This window comes from Caloenas nicobarica, chromosome 2 (assembly GCF_036013445.1).
Source record: "Caloenas nicobarica isolate bCalNic1 chromosome 2, bCalNic1.hap1, whole genome shotgun sequence".
Lineage (NCBI taxonomy): Eukaryota > Metazoa > Chordata > Aves > Columbiformes > Columbidae > Caloenas > Caloenas nicobarica.
The window spans coordinates 140,323,394-140,339,247 of NC_088246.1; the positions used below are offsets into that span (position 1 = coordinate 140,323,394).

Genomic DNA, 15,854 nt, shown 5'->3' on the forward strand with positions numbered 1-15,854 from the left:
GGGCGGCGGCCTCCAGCCCGCTGCCCCCCCGGCCGCACGGAGAGGCGGCGGGGCCACTCGCGGCACTGCCGAGTGCACCGGCCCGGAGCAAAGGCGCGGGGAGGCCGGGCGGGCTGTCCCCGCCGGAGGCAGCGGCGGGAGCGCTGCTGCCCGCAGGTCGAGGCCGTGTGCGGGCGGCGGCGCTGCCCCTGCTGGCGGAGGCCCCGCTCGGTGTCCGTGGCCGTGAAGGCGGCCGGGCGCCACTCGGGTCGCTCCCCGCCGGGCTTCTGCTGGGTGTCACAATTGAGCTCCGGCTCAGCACTACCTGAACTCGGTCCTGCTTGAGAAATTCCTTTTGCAGCCTTTCCATATTTAAAACTAACACTGTTCAGATGTAAGAAACTGTCACTTCTCTCAAGTGTGCGTAGAACAAGTCCTTGCAGCCTTTCCGCAGCTCCTGATGCTGACCAGGTGATTCCCTTCTGCAACGACAACTGAATTGCGTGCAGGTTAGAGACGCCGTGGAGCCAAAAACAGCCCGTGGCCAGGAGAACCATGTGGAGTTGATCTTGTGCAAGCGGTGTTTGGTTACACAAGGTTCGTGTACAAGCTCTGTAACAGCAGAACCGTGCCATGTGCCTTTAGAGGAAGTCTAGAAAAGGATGCGTAACATCTCGAACTGCCAGCTGGAGCCTCAGCCACGTACCTGTGCTTTCCTTAACGGTCATAATTATACCTTATTATCTGGGTCTTGTTTCTGGAACAACTTCTTAATGAAATAGGCTGTTTTGTGTGTGCACCAGGAATTGGCAAGTACTTTTTTGTTTTGGTAGGCAAGCTTGCTGCTCTCTTAGTGCTCCGGAGTTTCACTTGCACAAGGAGCAGCAGGCCTCCAAGTTGGACTTTACATGAAAATGTTGCATCAGTTTAAACAAGGGTGTGGTTTGATATATCCATTTTCAGTGGTGAAACTAGTTCAGGAAGTTTGTGTCGTCACACCACATGTTGGGGAGCTGGGCCACAGCGTGCAGTTCCACAACCAGTTTTATCGGCACACCTGAAGAGGTATTTTGTGGCAGTGCAGAGAGACTCATCAGCTGGAACTGCTTCCAAATCCGCTGAAAACATGATACTGCCTCCTCATACTGTTTCAACAAATGTGGTTAAAATACTTAAAATCCTTTCACAGAAATATTTCAGAATTTCGTAATCAAGGGGCCTCCTTGGCCATGCTGGCAGGTTTGCCCGCTCTCATTCTTGCCCCGAGCTGGGACCCACTCTCTTCCTGATGGATAAACAGTTCTAAACTCCTGGAATTAAATATAGATTTTGTAGGTAGAGAGACAAAACTTGAGTGTATATGTATTTCACTAAAGCAGCACAGTGCCTTATAACTGTGAGTGACACCTGCCATGGCTTATATTGGTTATGCTTACAGGTTCTCTGGAGACTTCTATGTGAGAGTAGCTTTGCAGATCTGCTCCAAACACAGGCATCATCACGCGTACCATTGTGCCAGAGGAACGCAGTCAGACAGCTCCTCTCCTGGAACAGTATTGCAACCAGGTCAGCTAGTGTGAGTAGCTTCAGTAGCTAGCAGGGGAATTCCAGCCCTCTGGTTTTATCTGCAGTGGATCCCTCGCTGCTGGTAACAGTTACGGCTCTGGATGTGAGGAGAATCAGCTTTGCAGGATCAAATTCAGGTGGCTCTGAATGCAATGTCATTGATTTGAGCACATGGCTGAGCTTACAAGTCAGGGGCATTTCTTTGCTGCAAGGTAAAGCAGCAATGTTTGAATGTCACACCCAGTTGCACGATTTCGGGGAACAATTTCGATGTGGGTAGAGAGTTATTTATTGACTGATGAAAAGTGGAGAAAGGCGAATTGGGTTAGTAGCAGCAATTATCTTAGATTTAAAAAAACGGTGGTAACCATTAACACATTCCAACAAAATGATACAGCTCTGCTGATTCTCCCATTCCAGCTGTAAAAAGTTGATATTCTGAAATAAATCATGAGCACTGATGGTAAGAGTGATACAGGTGGGAGACCTGGCACAGACTGAAGGTCTGCACGGGAAGGATAACAGTTGCAGGCGGTATTGGCGTGAATTAAAGACCCTCCTTTAGAGGAATAAAGCAGGGTGGGAGAAACAGAACTCACAGGAAAAACCTGGAGACTGTGAGATGTGCAAAGTCACACGTTTGTTCAAAATAAACTGGGAGGAAGGGGTCAATGGGTGGGAGGAGGAAGCTTCAGGAACATGGGGGAAATAAATAAGAGGGCACTTAGGTCTCTCACCATGGTCAGAGGGTGGTGTTGCAACCAGCTCCTTGGCACAAAGGAAGGTGTAAGTAGTTTCAGAAATGTCCTGAAACAGAAAGTGGCACAAAAGGACACGTGGTGGGAAAACAGAACTAATACAAAAAGGACAGAGAAACAGTTGCACTGAAATTAGACAGACAGCAGACGGGAAACAAAAAGAATGTCAGCAACAAGGTGCTGGGTGGAGCCTTGAGAGGTCATCGTGCCCCAAAGCGTCCTAGTATGTTCCTGTAGGGAACAACACTGATGTCATCTGGAAGAAGACACTTAATGCAAAGGCTATGCTTAACCGGGCCCAGGGACAACGGACGGCCAGGGAGAAGCAACTGGAATGGGAGCCCGGGTAACACCACACAGGAACCAGAACAACTGGTGCGTGTTGTCAGACCAGATACTGCAGGCATGAAAGAAAGGGGGTGGAATGGGAACTGCGACTGGAAAACAGACATTTTAGGGAACATGTTACCCAAGAAAAAGAAAAATAAAAGGTAATGGTGCTACAGAAGCAATTAGCAGCAAGCGGCTCCCTAAATAAATGAATAAAACACATAATGGGAATTAAAAATACTTTTAGGGTAAAGCTTAACCTATGGAAGGGGTTACTGTACATAATGGCAGCTACTGTAGCAATAAGCTGGGGAGTCTGATGCTCCTAGATGGAAAGAGACAAGATAGCATAAGACAATAAGGCATAAGAGAGAAGAAGAAAAAATGCATAAAGCAGCACACAACAAATCACAAGTGAAGGAACAGGTACCCATCCAGCAGCGGTTCTCACAAAGAAAAGGGCTTCATCCTGAAAGCCAAGCAGGCATTGGGAAGGAATCCATCTAGAATGGGCGATTCACTGAAAGATGACCACCCAACCAACCAAGCAAGCACTATCTGGCATGCTCCAATGTGAAGTCATTTCAGAGATGTACTTCTGGACTTCTTTACCAAAGTATGAAGTCTTTTCTAAGAAGTCGCACTGAACTAAGACCTGACAGAGAACCTGCAAAGAAATTCTCTATACCATCGAATCCCTCTGCTCCAGGCTAGGCAAAGGTCACCAAGCAAACTCCCTGCGTGAGGACCAACCCCACTCCTCAGCTGCTGAGTACAGATCAGCTGCAGCCACCGCTCAGGACACACACGCCAGTGCTCTGCTTCACATGTGTTTTACTCAATGCATCAGAAAGTCAGAAGACAAATGCGCAAAGAACTTGGTGGCAGTCCCAGCAAGGAAAACCACACTGCACCAAACTGCAGCAGGGCAGGACAAGGGTGCCAGGCACTATTTGGACTATTTATTGGCTGACAGAATCCCCAGTGTTTGTGAAAGACATCTTCTCCCTTCCTGCCAAACCAACAAACGTGTATGCATTAATAAAAGGTGGTGCAAGCTGTGAACCTGCATTAATAAAAGGTGGTGCAAGCTGTGAACCTGCACCACCTGCACAAGGAACTGTGATGAAGAAAAGCATGATGTGAACCTGTCCTGGTTTCAGCTGGGATAGAGTTAATTTTCTTCCTAGTAGCTGGTACAGTGCTGTGTTTTGGACTTAGAATGAGAATAAGGTTGATAACACTGATGTTTTAGTTGTTGTGAAGCAGTCAAGGACTTTTCAGCTTCTCAGCCGTGCCAGATGCACAAGAAGCTGGGAGGGAGCACAGCTGGGGCAGCTGACCCAAACTGGCCAAAGAGATTTTCCACTCCATATGACATCATGCTCAGTATATATTTTGGGGGAAGAAGAAGGAATGAGGGGACATTCAGAGCGATGGTGTTTGTCTTCCCAAGTAACCGTTATGTATGATGGAGCCCAGCTTTCCTGGGGGTGTCTGAGCACTTGCCTGCCCATGGGAAGTGGTGAATGAATCCCTTGTTTTGCTTTGCTTGCATGCGTGGCTTTTGCCTAACGTATTAAGATGCATTATCTCAACCCATGAGTTTCCTCACATTTACTCTTCTATTTCTCTCCCCCATCCCACCAAAGAGGAGCGAGCAAGCTGCTGCGCAGTGCTTAGCTGTTGTCCGGGATTAAACCACAACAGCACCATCATCTCAGTAAAAATTTAGAGAAGCAGCATCATAGTGAAGTTGGAAATACACAACCAGGGTCTTAACTAGGTATACCACAGGAGTTTGTTGGGGAAAGTTAGTGTTACTTGTTTGCCCTACATTCAGTGATCTTTTCAGTTTTTTTGTCATGAAAAAATCAGTTTTTGTGCAATACATATGTAGAACCCAGATTTCACAGTTGAGCAATGGTCACCAGAACAGCGGTTGTTGCCACACGGATCAGCACCACTACAGCTCATCGAAGGATGGCGGCGACAGCCGAGCCAGCCAGCAATTGGCACCCAGCTAGAGCCGCCGCGCAGGGCGATACAGAAGCTGCGATGCCTCCGCCTTGCGCACGCCAGAGGAAAAGGCTCCACCGTCCTGAGCCCACCCGGGTCCCTCGGCAGGAGCTGCTCCCGGCGGCACGGCCGGCACACCGCCGCGCTGCGCCCCAGCACCGCATGGCCCGGCCCCTGCGGCGCCCGACGGCCACGCTAGCCCCGCGCCGGGGGCCGAGAACCGCCGAGACGGCTGCGGGCGGCGTGGCAGTCTGCCCTCCCCTTCCGTCCAGGTGGAGCGGGAGGGGAGGGTGCCGGGCAGGGCGAGCCGCGCCGCGCTCCGCCCGCGGACGGGGCTGCGGACTGCCCGCGGTCGCAGAGCCGACCTGCTCTCCACGCCCGCGACATGTCCCGACAGGAGCGGGCGGCCTCGCCCGGGCCCGCTCCCGTCCGCCGCCCCGTCGATGAGGAGTCAGTCGCTCCCTCCCGGGCAGCGCACACGGACGGCGGGAGGCGCAGCCCGGCCGTCGGTGCACATCGGAGCTCCTCGGTCCACCGCTGCCCCTCCCGCCCCGCCGCGCCCCGCCCGCAATCCCGATCCCACGCTGGGCGCCCCGCCCGCAATCACGGCCCCCCACTCCGCCAACCACCCCCCTCCGCGCTTGCCACGTCCCTGCTCGGCGGGGCCAATGGGCGGGCGGTGCCAGGTGTGTGCTACCTGCACCACGTGGGGCGGGGGGTGGGCAGGTAGGGCCGCGGCCCCGCGCAGAAAAGCCCGCAGCCATTGCGCGCTTCCCAGCGCTACAGCCGGCGTGGGAGCGGCTGCCGCCCGCCCCGGGAGAAAGGGGGTGGGAAAGGGGCAGCCGTGCGCCTCCCCTGCGCCAGGGCCTCGGGATCCAGACTGCAGGTGGGGGCTCTGCCGCTTGGGTCTCGCTTGGCAGCGCCTCGGACAGGGAAAGTTTTTCTGGCCTCTTCTCTTCCCCCTCCCCCCTCGATTCCCCCCCTTTTCTTTTTTTTTTTTTCCTTTTTTTTTTTTTTTTTTTTTTTTTTTCTTTCTCCCCTTTTATCCTTTCCACCGGCCCTGTGGCACCATGACGGCGTCTCCCGACTATCTGGTGATCCTCTTCGTGACCACGGCAGGCACCAACGGAGCAAGGCTGGGCTCAGATGAGCGAGAGCTGCTTCAGCTCCTGTGGAAAGTAGTCGACCTGAGGAGTAAGGAGGTATTTTCCCCGAGGAGGGAGCATTCCAACCTGCTGCTACCCTTGGCCCCTGCTGTACTGGGTACAGGTGGGGTGGCCCCAGAGCTGGGCTGGCCATGGGTGCCCCAGGCTGGAGCAGGCTCTAGTGGAGGGCAGGGGCTGGTGCTGCGGCTGAGGACCTCCAACCTGGGAGCTGACTCTCCTCTCCTCTGCTTTCTCTGGAGCTGGGGCACCTCCATGATGTGCTGGTCCGGCCTGACCACCTGGAGCTGACAGCTGAATGCCAGGAGATCACCCAGGTGGATGCGGAGAGCCTCGCACTGGCTCCACCGCTGGAGCAGGCGTTGAGACAGGTGACACCCCGTAACCGGCTGCTGGGTGTTGGTTTCCCTTGGGGGCTCTCTGGTGGGGTAGAGGCAGTGTCATCAACCATTTATCCCCTTCACTACCACCATGGGAGCAGCAGAGCCTGGCACAGGAGCGCTAGGGACATGTGTGGGCTGGGCAAGCCTGGTCAGTGGTGGGCTTTGTGGGGATTTCTCACTTGCCTTGTGCTTATCCACCTTGGGAAGAACTGTACCCCAAGAGAGGAACGTCAGGGTCAGGCATCCCCCTAGCCTGCCCTCCTGCTGTGCTGGACCCTGAGTCTCAGCTGAAGGTGAGCCCTGATCAGTGTTGGAAGAGGCCAAATTTAGGTGCCCTCTGAAAAGGCTAGGAGGTGGCAGGCCCTGTTAAGGATTGTGGTAGCTTGTTGGTCCTGGGAAGGAGACAATACTGAGGCCTCTAGATAAATAGGGAGGCGTGTGAGATTCTCATTGAGGGTAGGGCTGAAAGCCCATCTCCTTTCCAACGTGCTTGAGTGCCCAGTCTCAGAGGCTCTTCTGCCCCAGCATTCCCTTTTCTCTCTCCAACCAGCTTTGTCTCCTTGCAGTGCTCTTGCAAATGTTCCTAGAATTTTCTTTCTATGACTGTCTGAATGGCCACATCTCATTAGAAGGGGGAAAAAAAGGGATGGTGTCTTTGTGAAGGTAATTATCATGAAAGTTATAATGTACTTAGCAAGCAAGAAACAAGTCTACAGGAAGTGGAGGGACTAGGCTTATACAAAAAGGATTTCCAGCTCCATATTCCTGCTGCCCAGGAATAACATGATACTGAATTATGAGACTGCCTCATGCAGCCACTCTGTTTTTACACATCTGTCTTTTGTTGTTCCTGCTTTCAGTTTAATCAGTCCGTGAGCAACGAACTGAACATTGGTGTAGGTACTTCGTTCTGTTTCTGTACTGATGGACAGTTGCACATTAGGCAGGTTCTGCACCCTGAAGCTTCCAAAAAGGTATGTAGTTATAGCTTGACTCTTGGTGTGTTTTGTATGATTTCTTACAAAACTGATTATTTTAACTTTTGTACAAGGATGCCTCTGCACGACCACAGTACAAACATCACAACATTGCTTAAATGTTAATATGCTTACCAGAGCCTGTCCACATGGAAGACATAGACAATACCCTGTGCTTATGTACCCCTACAATGCCTTAAGTTAAATCAGAAGAAAGATTTTCATTAGTTAGGTGTCTGAGAGAGGAGCTCTCATTGACAGAGTGCTCATAGCTCCTGCAACTGTAAGAGCTACAATGGGTTAACAAGTGGGAATTTGGAAGTGTTGCCGAGTAGTTAACCACCTTAATCATAAACTGTCTTTTGAAATTTTACATTAACCTTTAGCTTCAGCAACTTTCGATCTCTGTGTCTTCAGTTGATGCTCTGAGGGCGGTGTTTGTATTTGTAAGGAGCTGAGCAGTAGTTTGGGGCAGGCTATGAGTGATGACTAGTCCCATAGCCTAGAGTTTTCTGTAACTTCAGAGTTGCCAAATCACTAACAGTGTTATGAGGTCCTGCCTATTTTTCATTAGCGATAAGGTTGCAGCAATATGTGGAGTCTCTAGTCCTGAAATAACTGCATCAATATTAATAACATCTTATTTTGTGGTTTGCTATGAGCTTGCATTGCTCTGTAACTGAGCTGTTCTGCTCCTCTTCTTGTAACTGATCTTCTTGCAACCAATTTGATGCTTCATCTTCAAAGGGGCACTGCTGCAAGTCCATGCTGTTAAAAAGCTGATACTGGATGAGTTTGGTTTTAATACTTGTTGGTGCTCTAAGTACTTCCTGCCTTTGAAGGTTTAGAAGAGAAACAATGAGCATGATACATAGTAAAGGGACAGTCCGTATGTATGTAGCTTGTCTTGGGGCACGAGGAAAATAGGGAATCAAGTTTTTAACACACTTTCTTGTCAGTTGTAATGGGTATGTGTTTTATACAGTTAATATTTTCCTTCAGTTAAATTATGTGCATAAAAGAAGGGACAACTCCTATGATTATTTAAGCTTGTTTGGTGTCGGGGATAGGCATCCTTTTTCTATATAATCACAGGTCACTGATAGGAATCAAATCTGCATCAAAATACTCTGTTTTGTTAGGAATTCTTCATTTGAATCTGCTCTGTGTTGCCTGTATATTAAGTAAACCAGATGCTTATGAGGCCTGTAATACTTCTTTGGTGAATACCCTAATCCTGAGATTGGGGTGGGGGATTGCTAAAATCCAGATAGGCAGAAATCACTAGGCTCTTGAGAATGTATTTATTTCTTTTAAGATGCCCTGTCTGAACCAATCTAGCAGCTCATGGTATTCAGAGAATGAATTGGCATCAGCTGTTCCAAATGAATGGCAGTGAAGTACAGAACTTGATCTCTCATTGAGGAAGAAAAATAGCAATGCTAAAACTGGAGCAGGAAATCTTGGCAAGCACACCTGCATTTTCATAAGTTTGTCTTTAAAGAGTATCGTTTGCCTAATGCACCTGTCCATATGCTAAGTTCTGATGTTCTCAAAGCAGAACTTGTTTGAGAGCCTGAACTTCTTTCTTTGGGCTCCCTAAATGTGCTTTCACATATCCTGTCATTGTGTTTTAATGCCAAGATGCTAACTACTTGTTAAATTGCATAAAGCCCTTACTTTTGATCTAGAGAGGCACTGCAGGTAACAAACATCCAAGTGGAATATGAACTATTGTGTCTGTGGGGAAGCTCTGGGGTGAAGATCTAACTGAAGGAGTAGGGGGTTGTGTTGGTTTCAACAGCTACCCCCAAGTCTTCTCCGTGTCTTTTCCTCCCTGCCCACCCCCCTCAAAAAAAAAAAAAAAAAAAGCATGTGGTAGATGTAGTGGTGGGTCAAAAGGGATTTTGACTTCCAGTGGGCTACATAACTTGTCCCTGGCTTCATACACTGCAATTGAAGTGGTTACCATGCATAGACCAACGACTTCTGCACCATATCAAACACTCATCTGCACACAGTTGGGTACTGCTTTTTTTTTTTGGGGGGGGGGGGGAGCGGAATAAATATTTGAAGTGTGACTATACTAAAACTCATCCTTGTCTATAAACCAAAACTACTTCTGCTAGTCTTGCAAAACTTGCTTGACTATAAAAGCTGAACTGAGTACCCTCTGGCTTTTTACGGTTAAAATTGGAATCAAGAATTGATGATAAATGCTGCAATAGCAGGCATTTGCTCTCCTACATATATATTGGATTTGAGGCACTAGTAATAATAGCAAATGTTTCTCTGGCTGTGAAAAAGCACATTTCTCTTTTAAAACCACATAGGGAGGAAGCTGCTTAAGCAAAAAAGTTTATAAACATACTTATGTGGCTAAGAAGAGCTATGTGAGTTTCTCTGTAGCAAAGACTGTTCATGTTTCCTACCAATTATAAGGAAATTGTTAGAAAGTTTGGTATCTAAAGATAAAGTAGATTAAACTCACCCTAGTTGACAGTAGCTACTTTGTCCTTTTTACAGAATATCTTACTGCCTGAATGCTTCTACTCCTTCTTTGACTTGCGGAAAGAGTTCAAGAAGTGTTGCCCTGGCTCACCTGACCTTAGCAAACTTGATGTTGCGGCCATGACAGAGTGTATCCTTTTAACAGTGATGGTGTCTACTGCTGTTACGGATTGGGCTGAATTTTAGGACAGGGATGTGTGAGTAATGCTTGCAACATGTGTTTAGGGGTGGTGTAACTTTAATGAGTGACTTAGACCTGTGCCGAGCTTTCTCACAAAGATAAAAACTTATGAGGATGAATGCTCCCTTGGGGAATATCCTGTATTCTTGATTTCTGTACATTTTCTTTACTACCTTTGTAGTTTTGTCACTTTAAGCTGTGAAGTTTGAAGTAACTGGCACATTTGTTCTAATCACCGATATGAATCCTAACATTAAAGTTGTGAGGTAGCTTGTTGCATCAGTTATATTTTTTTATTTTTTAGGCAAGAGTGAATGTTGGGAGGCCATCCTATTTTTTTTAGGAGAGGGAATGCTCATTCTTGTTGTGAACTTGAATCTTTGATTCTGGAGCGAACCGAAGGTAGGAATGCTGTCGGCACATGTGGTATTCAGTCTCATGGAAGTTGTACATGTTATACTCGCAAGGCGAGGCTGGGCTCCAGTAAGATGCAGTCAGTAATGTGTTCCCATTTTCAGTGATAGATATGTCTAAAATTACTTTCTGAACAGTGGTCTGTAACCTAGTCCTATCTGACGCTTTACTAGTCTTAGCTCTGTTTTGTTTGCATGCCATGTGCAGTTACCAGAGCTGAAGCTGGGGCTGTGGATGATGTGGCTGTGCCTTCCTCCTCACTTCCCGTGCAGCCTCCCCTCTTGCTGCAGGTTCCAGCCCTCGTCTCAAATGTATTCTTGTACATGGAAATCACTTGTCTCCCCTACTGACATACTGAAGCAGTGACCACAAAAGCTAGCTAGCAAGAAGGGATAAAGGAATTCAAGAGTGTTTTTAAAAAAATATTTTTAAAAATTTATTTTTAATTGGGTTTTGGTTTTGTTGTTTTTAATAACGTTTTTCCTCTGACTAGCTTATTGTGTCCATAGGGTGGTTGCCATTATGAGCTGGTATTTTTCAGACTCAAAAGTCTGTGGCTTCTGAGTTATTTTGGCCTTTCACTGCAGGACTAGTGTTGCCTGGGCTTTGTACCTGTGTCAGATTTGTGTAGATTTTTTCTGTGTTTAACCATAAGGCTGAGTACTGGAGGCTGTCTGCTCTGCTTTGCCATCTGCAAATCAAGAATAATCTCCTCTGGTGAAGGGGGCAGAAATTGCTTCTTCCCCTACTCTGAAGCAAAACAGTACACTTAGTGTAGGAGTGTGAATTTTGATGTAGAAAAGCAAAATAAATGCTTAAGTTGCATAGTCTAGAAGCTGGATTATGGAGACTTCTTAAAGTTATGATCAAAAACTTAAAATACATTGTTTAGCCATGCTTTTACATGAGCTGGAGAAGTTAATTGAAGACAATGTGCTACTCTGGCTGTTTTAGAAATGTGCATTTGCCTTCTCCCCATGTGAACGTCTCATGTATGTCTTGCCACATCGCATAGCTGTAGCTACTTGGGGTGTCACTGCTCAGCTGAGGCACAGTGACAGATGGGCACTCCTTGCCTGCTGGCAGGGGTGAGCAGACCCCCGGCGTTACCGCACTGTCAGGAAGCCCCTGAAGAGCCTGGAACATCAATTTTGGCAGTTCCAAGTTCCTAGATTCTTGGTGAGTCTATCCAAATGCTCCCAGTTTGACACTGAATTCTGGATCTGATATGCTGCTTAAGGTATATAAACCTAAAAAACTTCATTCTGGTTTTATGTTGATCTTTGTCATTTGTCTTGTTCTGTAACTGCTGATGCTTATATTTGTGAACTTGCTATGCTTATGCAATATGGCTGAAATTAACTTATTCTGCCCTGTATTGCTTGAGAGTGGGGGAGTGAAGGATGCAGAGACCAAAAAGGTAAAATAATTTTTGTTTTCCTTTTATTGACAAACATGATTTTTTTTTTTCTCCTTACCTTTCTGAAGTGTACCAACTTAATCTCCCTGGTGTCAGAAGCTGTATAAGTTGATTGAATTTTGAGAATCTGGACATACATACAATGCTTGTGATTTAAAAAAAAAAAAATTGAAGCAGGTGCTGGATCTAAAGACTAGTTCAAACAGTTTTGTAAAGGTGTGGGTTTGTTTTTTTTTTTGCCTTCTTCATGGAGTGAGACAGCTACTTTCCTCCTGAGACAGTTATGTAGCAACAAAAAGGCCTAAATGAAAAGTAACTTGTATTTGAAGTGGATATGCTGAGGCGGGGGACACAAAAACAAATTAAAACCAAATGGAGTAGGTTGAAGTTCAAATTAGTGCAGAGTCTGATCAAGATTTTGTTACTCTTGTAGAAAGTGCAAATCTTCCACCCCATAGCTAAGGGGGCTGCATGAGGGGATGTGCTAAATCAAAAAAATATACCAGGCCAGTTTTGTTAGCATTTTGTGGGGAAAGGAGCTTTTGGTTTAGGAGTAGGGTACTGACTGGAGGTGCAGAAGACCTGCATTCACAAACTGATAGGAGCAGGAGTAGAATGACTTTGGGGGCACATCCTTTCATGTACTTACATCTCCATTTACCTGTGTGTAAGGTGGTTGTGATCAGTAGGAGGAAACTTGCGTGATATGGAAGTTAGGGGAAAGCTGTGTATTGTACAGTCATTTACCTTATTAGAAGTCTTCCAAATGCTTTTATTTTGATGGGTAGCTTTTGGTTAAACAACAAATTACAGGCAAATGGAGAACATACCCTGTTGTTCCCAACAGTCATGGGAAATAATTTCCTACTGCAGAGTCATTCAAGATTTATATTCCAGTCTACAACACACTGGATAGTAGGTGCTTGGCTATGTATTTCTTACATAGGCAAGCATGATCTTGAAAAAGAACATAGAGACACAAAACTGAATAATTGGCTGGGTTATCTGAGAAAGTACTTTTGGGACTTACTCCTTCAGCAAACTGCTTGAAACTGTGTACCTCAATGAAACCATTCCAAAGCCAGGTGAAAGCTTTCCTTTCTCACCCCCCTCTTCTCCCCCAAGACATCATAAATTTTATATACAGACAACCACTGATTTCTTTTAATACAAATTTGAGGGACCAAGGAAGAACTGAGACGAGTTGTAACTTATCTCTGAGTGCTACCACTGCGTAACTTATACTCTCAAAACAGTTTTTGGTGTAGGAGACAGTCTTCTGGCAAACTTTCTTTAGTCAGTATTGTGTAAGAGTAGTGACAGCAGGACAACTATGAGAAATTTTGGGTAACAAAAAACTTGAATAGCGATCATGTTCCGGCAGAGAAAGGAACTCAGGTCTGTCGAAATCTTCTTTTTAAACATGTGCAAGTATACAAAAGGAGCAGGGTTCTTGCACCCTCTGTACCTCCCCTACTTACTGCGCTTCTTGATTTGCAAAGCTTGCTGAGCCAGTTTTCACCGCTGTGAGTGCCTTCAGGGTGGAGTGAACAAAGCTTGCATGACTCTTCCTATTTGGTCTGCACAAGACTCATCCTTTGCCTCAAGACTGGGTGTGCAGAAGCCATTAAATGGCAAACAGCTCTTGCTTCCTTCAGTGCATGGTTTGCTCTACTCCTGAACTGTGTTTGTGAGGATAAATCTTAACTAGGAGTATCTGCTGGGTGTCAGTAGGAACACAGGTGTACTTCAGAACAGTCTGCTTAATGGGCTGGATGTGATCTGGATCCTGCAATACTGGAATTTGGTGTGTTTATGTATGTGCGTTTGTGTGGGTTTTTTTGGTGTTTCGGTTGATGTTTGTGTTTTGCTTTGTTTTTTCCCACCTGGGCGTCTTGAAAACAATTATGGGGAGCACAGTTAAAAAGCCCATTATTTGGTATTACCCAAGAATCTTGCATGCTGCTGTTTGTATTTCCTGCAATAGTACCCGGGAACTGGGTAATGCCAGATTCTCTTTATGCAAAGTACTATTTAAAAAGATATAATCTTCTGCCTGAAAATACTTAAACAGAACAAAGTGGGAGGAGCATTAGTGCAGGACACAGTTGCAATACTAGTTCATGTCATCTCAGAGCTAAGTTGATTGTTCAGTATTTATTTTGCCGTATTTAAGAAAGGAGCTGAGAGACTGGGAAATAGAAGAGACGGGGGAGGGAAGAAGTCTTAGAGGGCGGTAGCAGTGGATGAAGCTGTGGTGACAAATCTGAGGAAGTGGTTTAGAAATTTCTCCCAGATTACACTGGCAACCCTGATGTGGAATATGCCTTCCTCCTGCCCCCTCTACTGACTTGCAGAGTGGTGCAGGAGGAGGTGCTGCAGCTGCGCAGTGAGATTAAGTTCCTTGTTTCCCATCCTGCCTTGTCATTTGGGAGCATCTTTTGCCTGCTGCTTCATTTAGTGTTAGGTAGCCAGGTCTGTTTTCCAACTCGTCTTTAGATGCGAACTTGGATTTATCCACCGCAATCAACTACTTCCCGTTGCCCAGGACAGACAACTTTCAAATATCACTGCACACAAACACACATGTGGTCTCCTGGCCCTTCACAGAACAAGGGGTGGGTTTTAGAAAGACTATTCTGCTAGCAGCTTTTTTCCCAAATGTCCATCATTTCGAGGGCCTCTAATCATAGGAGTCCGTCTGTATGTAGTTAGTCTCATTCATTAGAATTCAGGTTCTCACTCAGTTAATGTGATTATTATGTTCCTTTACATGTGCAGAAAGTTATCGATTTTCTTCTCCAATCTTGCCTAAAAGCCTTGCTTCTAGCTAATTGGGGGCAAAGATGTGAGCTAATGTTGATGAATTTCTTTCATCCCTCCCACTGTGTTTATATTAATCTAGAGTTCCTTGGCACAACTGACTGTCTGTGTCTGAACACCTGGTACCAACTTCTGCTGGCACTGGGACATTTTTAGGAACACTGTGTCTTGTTGATCAATATTTCAAATGAAAATATTTTCTGAAGAAAATTAACATGGGCTGGGGAAGTGTTTTGTTTTGTTGTGTGATAGCTTTGCTTCAAATTCCCAGCCCCTTCACACTGCTGCCCTCCGCTCTCGGGCAGCTGGTCGCTTGTAGGGGTCTTTGGCTTTGCAAATAAGGAAATATTGAAATGTCTCTTCAGTTTTGACAGCCCAGTCTAACAGCCAAGTGCACATGTGTGCACATGTGTATGCATGTCCCCTGACGTAATATCTAGTGAAACTCCTGCCCAATTTCTCTTGACTTTGACAGGGGAAAGATAATGTTTCCAAAATCTTCATAAAAATTGGTCAGGCCAGTTAAGGGCTCCAATATCTGCATCTTCAGCAGCTTCTGGTTCCCTGGCTGGGCAGCAGAGCCACACAAGTGCATCATAGAGCTGGTGGATGCTGCAGTGGGAAGAGTGTCAGGAAAAGGAGAAGCACTTCTCTGTCCTGGTACAGCAGGTGCCCAGAAACACCCTCCTTCCCGAGGGAGCAGGGGAGGAGATGAGCTTGAGTGTACAGCCTAGAAAGAGATACTGCGATGAAGAAGTTCTTTGTCATAAATACTGGTGATAGTCTCTTAAGCTGTGCTTTAGACAAGCAGTTGGAGGGGAGGGATCACTGGTTTAATTTTTTTTAAGCTATAATTCACTTAAACTTCAAATGTTCTTGTAAGACTGAGCACCATTCACTCACCTTCCATACTCCAATACACACTTAAAACCAACAAAGCCTCAAAACTAAATTAACTTCAAAGTGTATTGTGTTGGCACAGCAGCTTTCCTTGCTGTGGAAGAGGAGTTCATTAATTCAGTTAAATTATTTTTCATCTCACAATAAGATATCAGTTAAACTACAAAAAACAATTTTAAAAAGTGACTTGCAGTCATCCCACAAAAATAGGGAAGACTTTATTTCACAGTGAAATTTGTGCTGCCTCCCATGTTGATGAGATGATATGACAAAGTTGGTGTGTGGTGTCTGTTTCTAACAGCAGTTGTTCTTCTCTTCCCTGCCCTTCATGTAGGCATCTGCATCTCAAAATGTGCTCAGCTCTAGGCGGAGAAAACTTTTTTTCTTCTAGGAGGAATTTTGCTATCTTGGACTGAGAAGCAACTTTTGA

General features: G+C 46.3%; 1 protein-coding gene across 2 annotated transcripts in view; it reads left to right on the top strand.

Annotated features, from left to right (window-relative positions):
• The first annotated feature begins 5,722 nt into the window (after nt 1-5,722).
• The window catches only part of ESRP1 (epithelial splicing regulatory protein 1), a 31,602-nt gene continuing 21,470 nt past the window's right edge, over nt 5,723-15,854 (top strand). For both annotated transcript variants that reach the window (XM_065628269.1, XM_065628270.1), the window contains exons 1-4: nt 5,723-5,854; nt 6,058-6,186; nt 7,059-7,172; nt 9,702-9,816. In XM_065628269.1, the coding sequence (XP_065484341.1) occupies nt 5,723-5,854; nt 6,058-6,186; nt 7,059-7,172; nt 9,702-9,816 (490 nt within the window). The remainder of the gene's footprint in view (nt 5,855-6,057; nt 6,187-7,058; nt 7,173-9,701; nt 9,817-15,854) is intronic.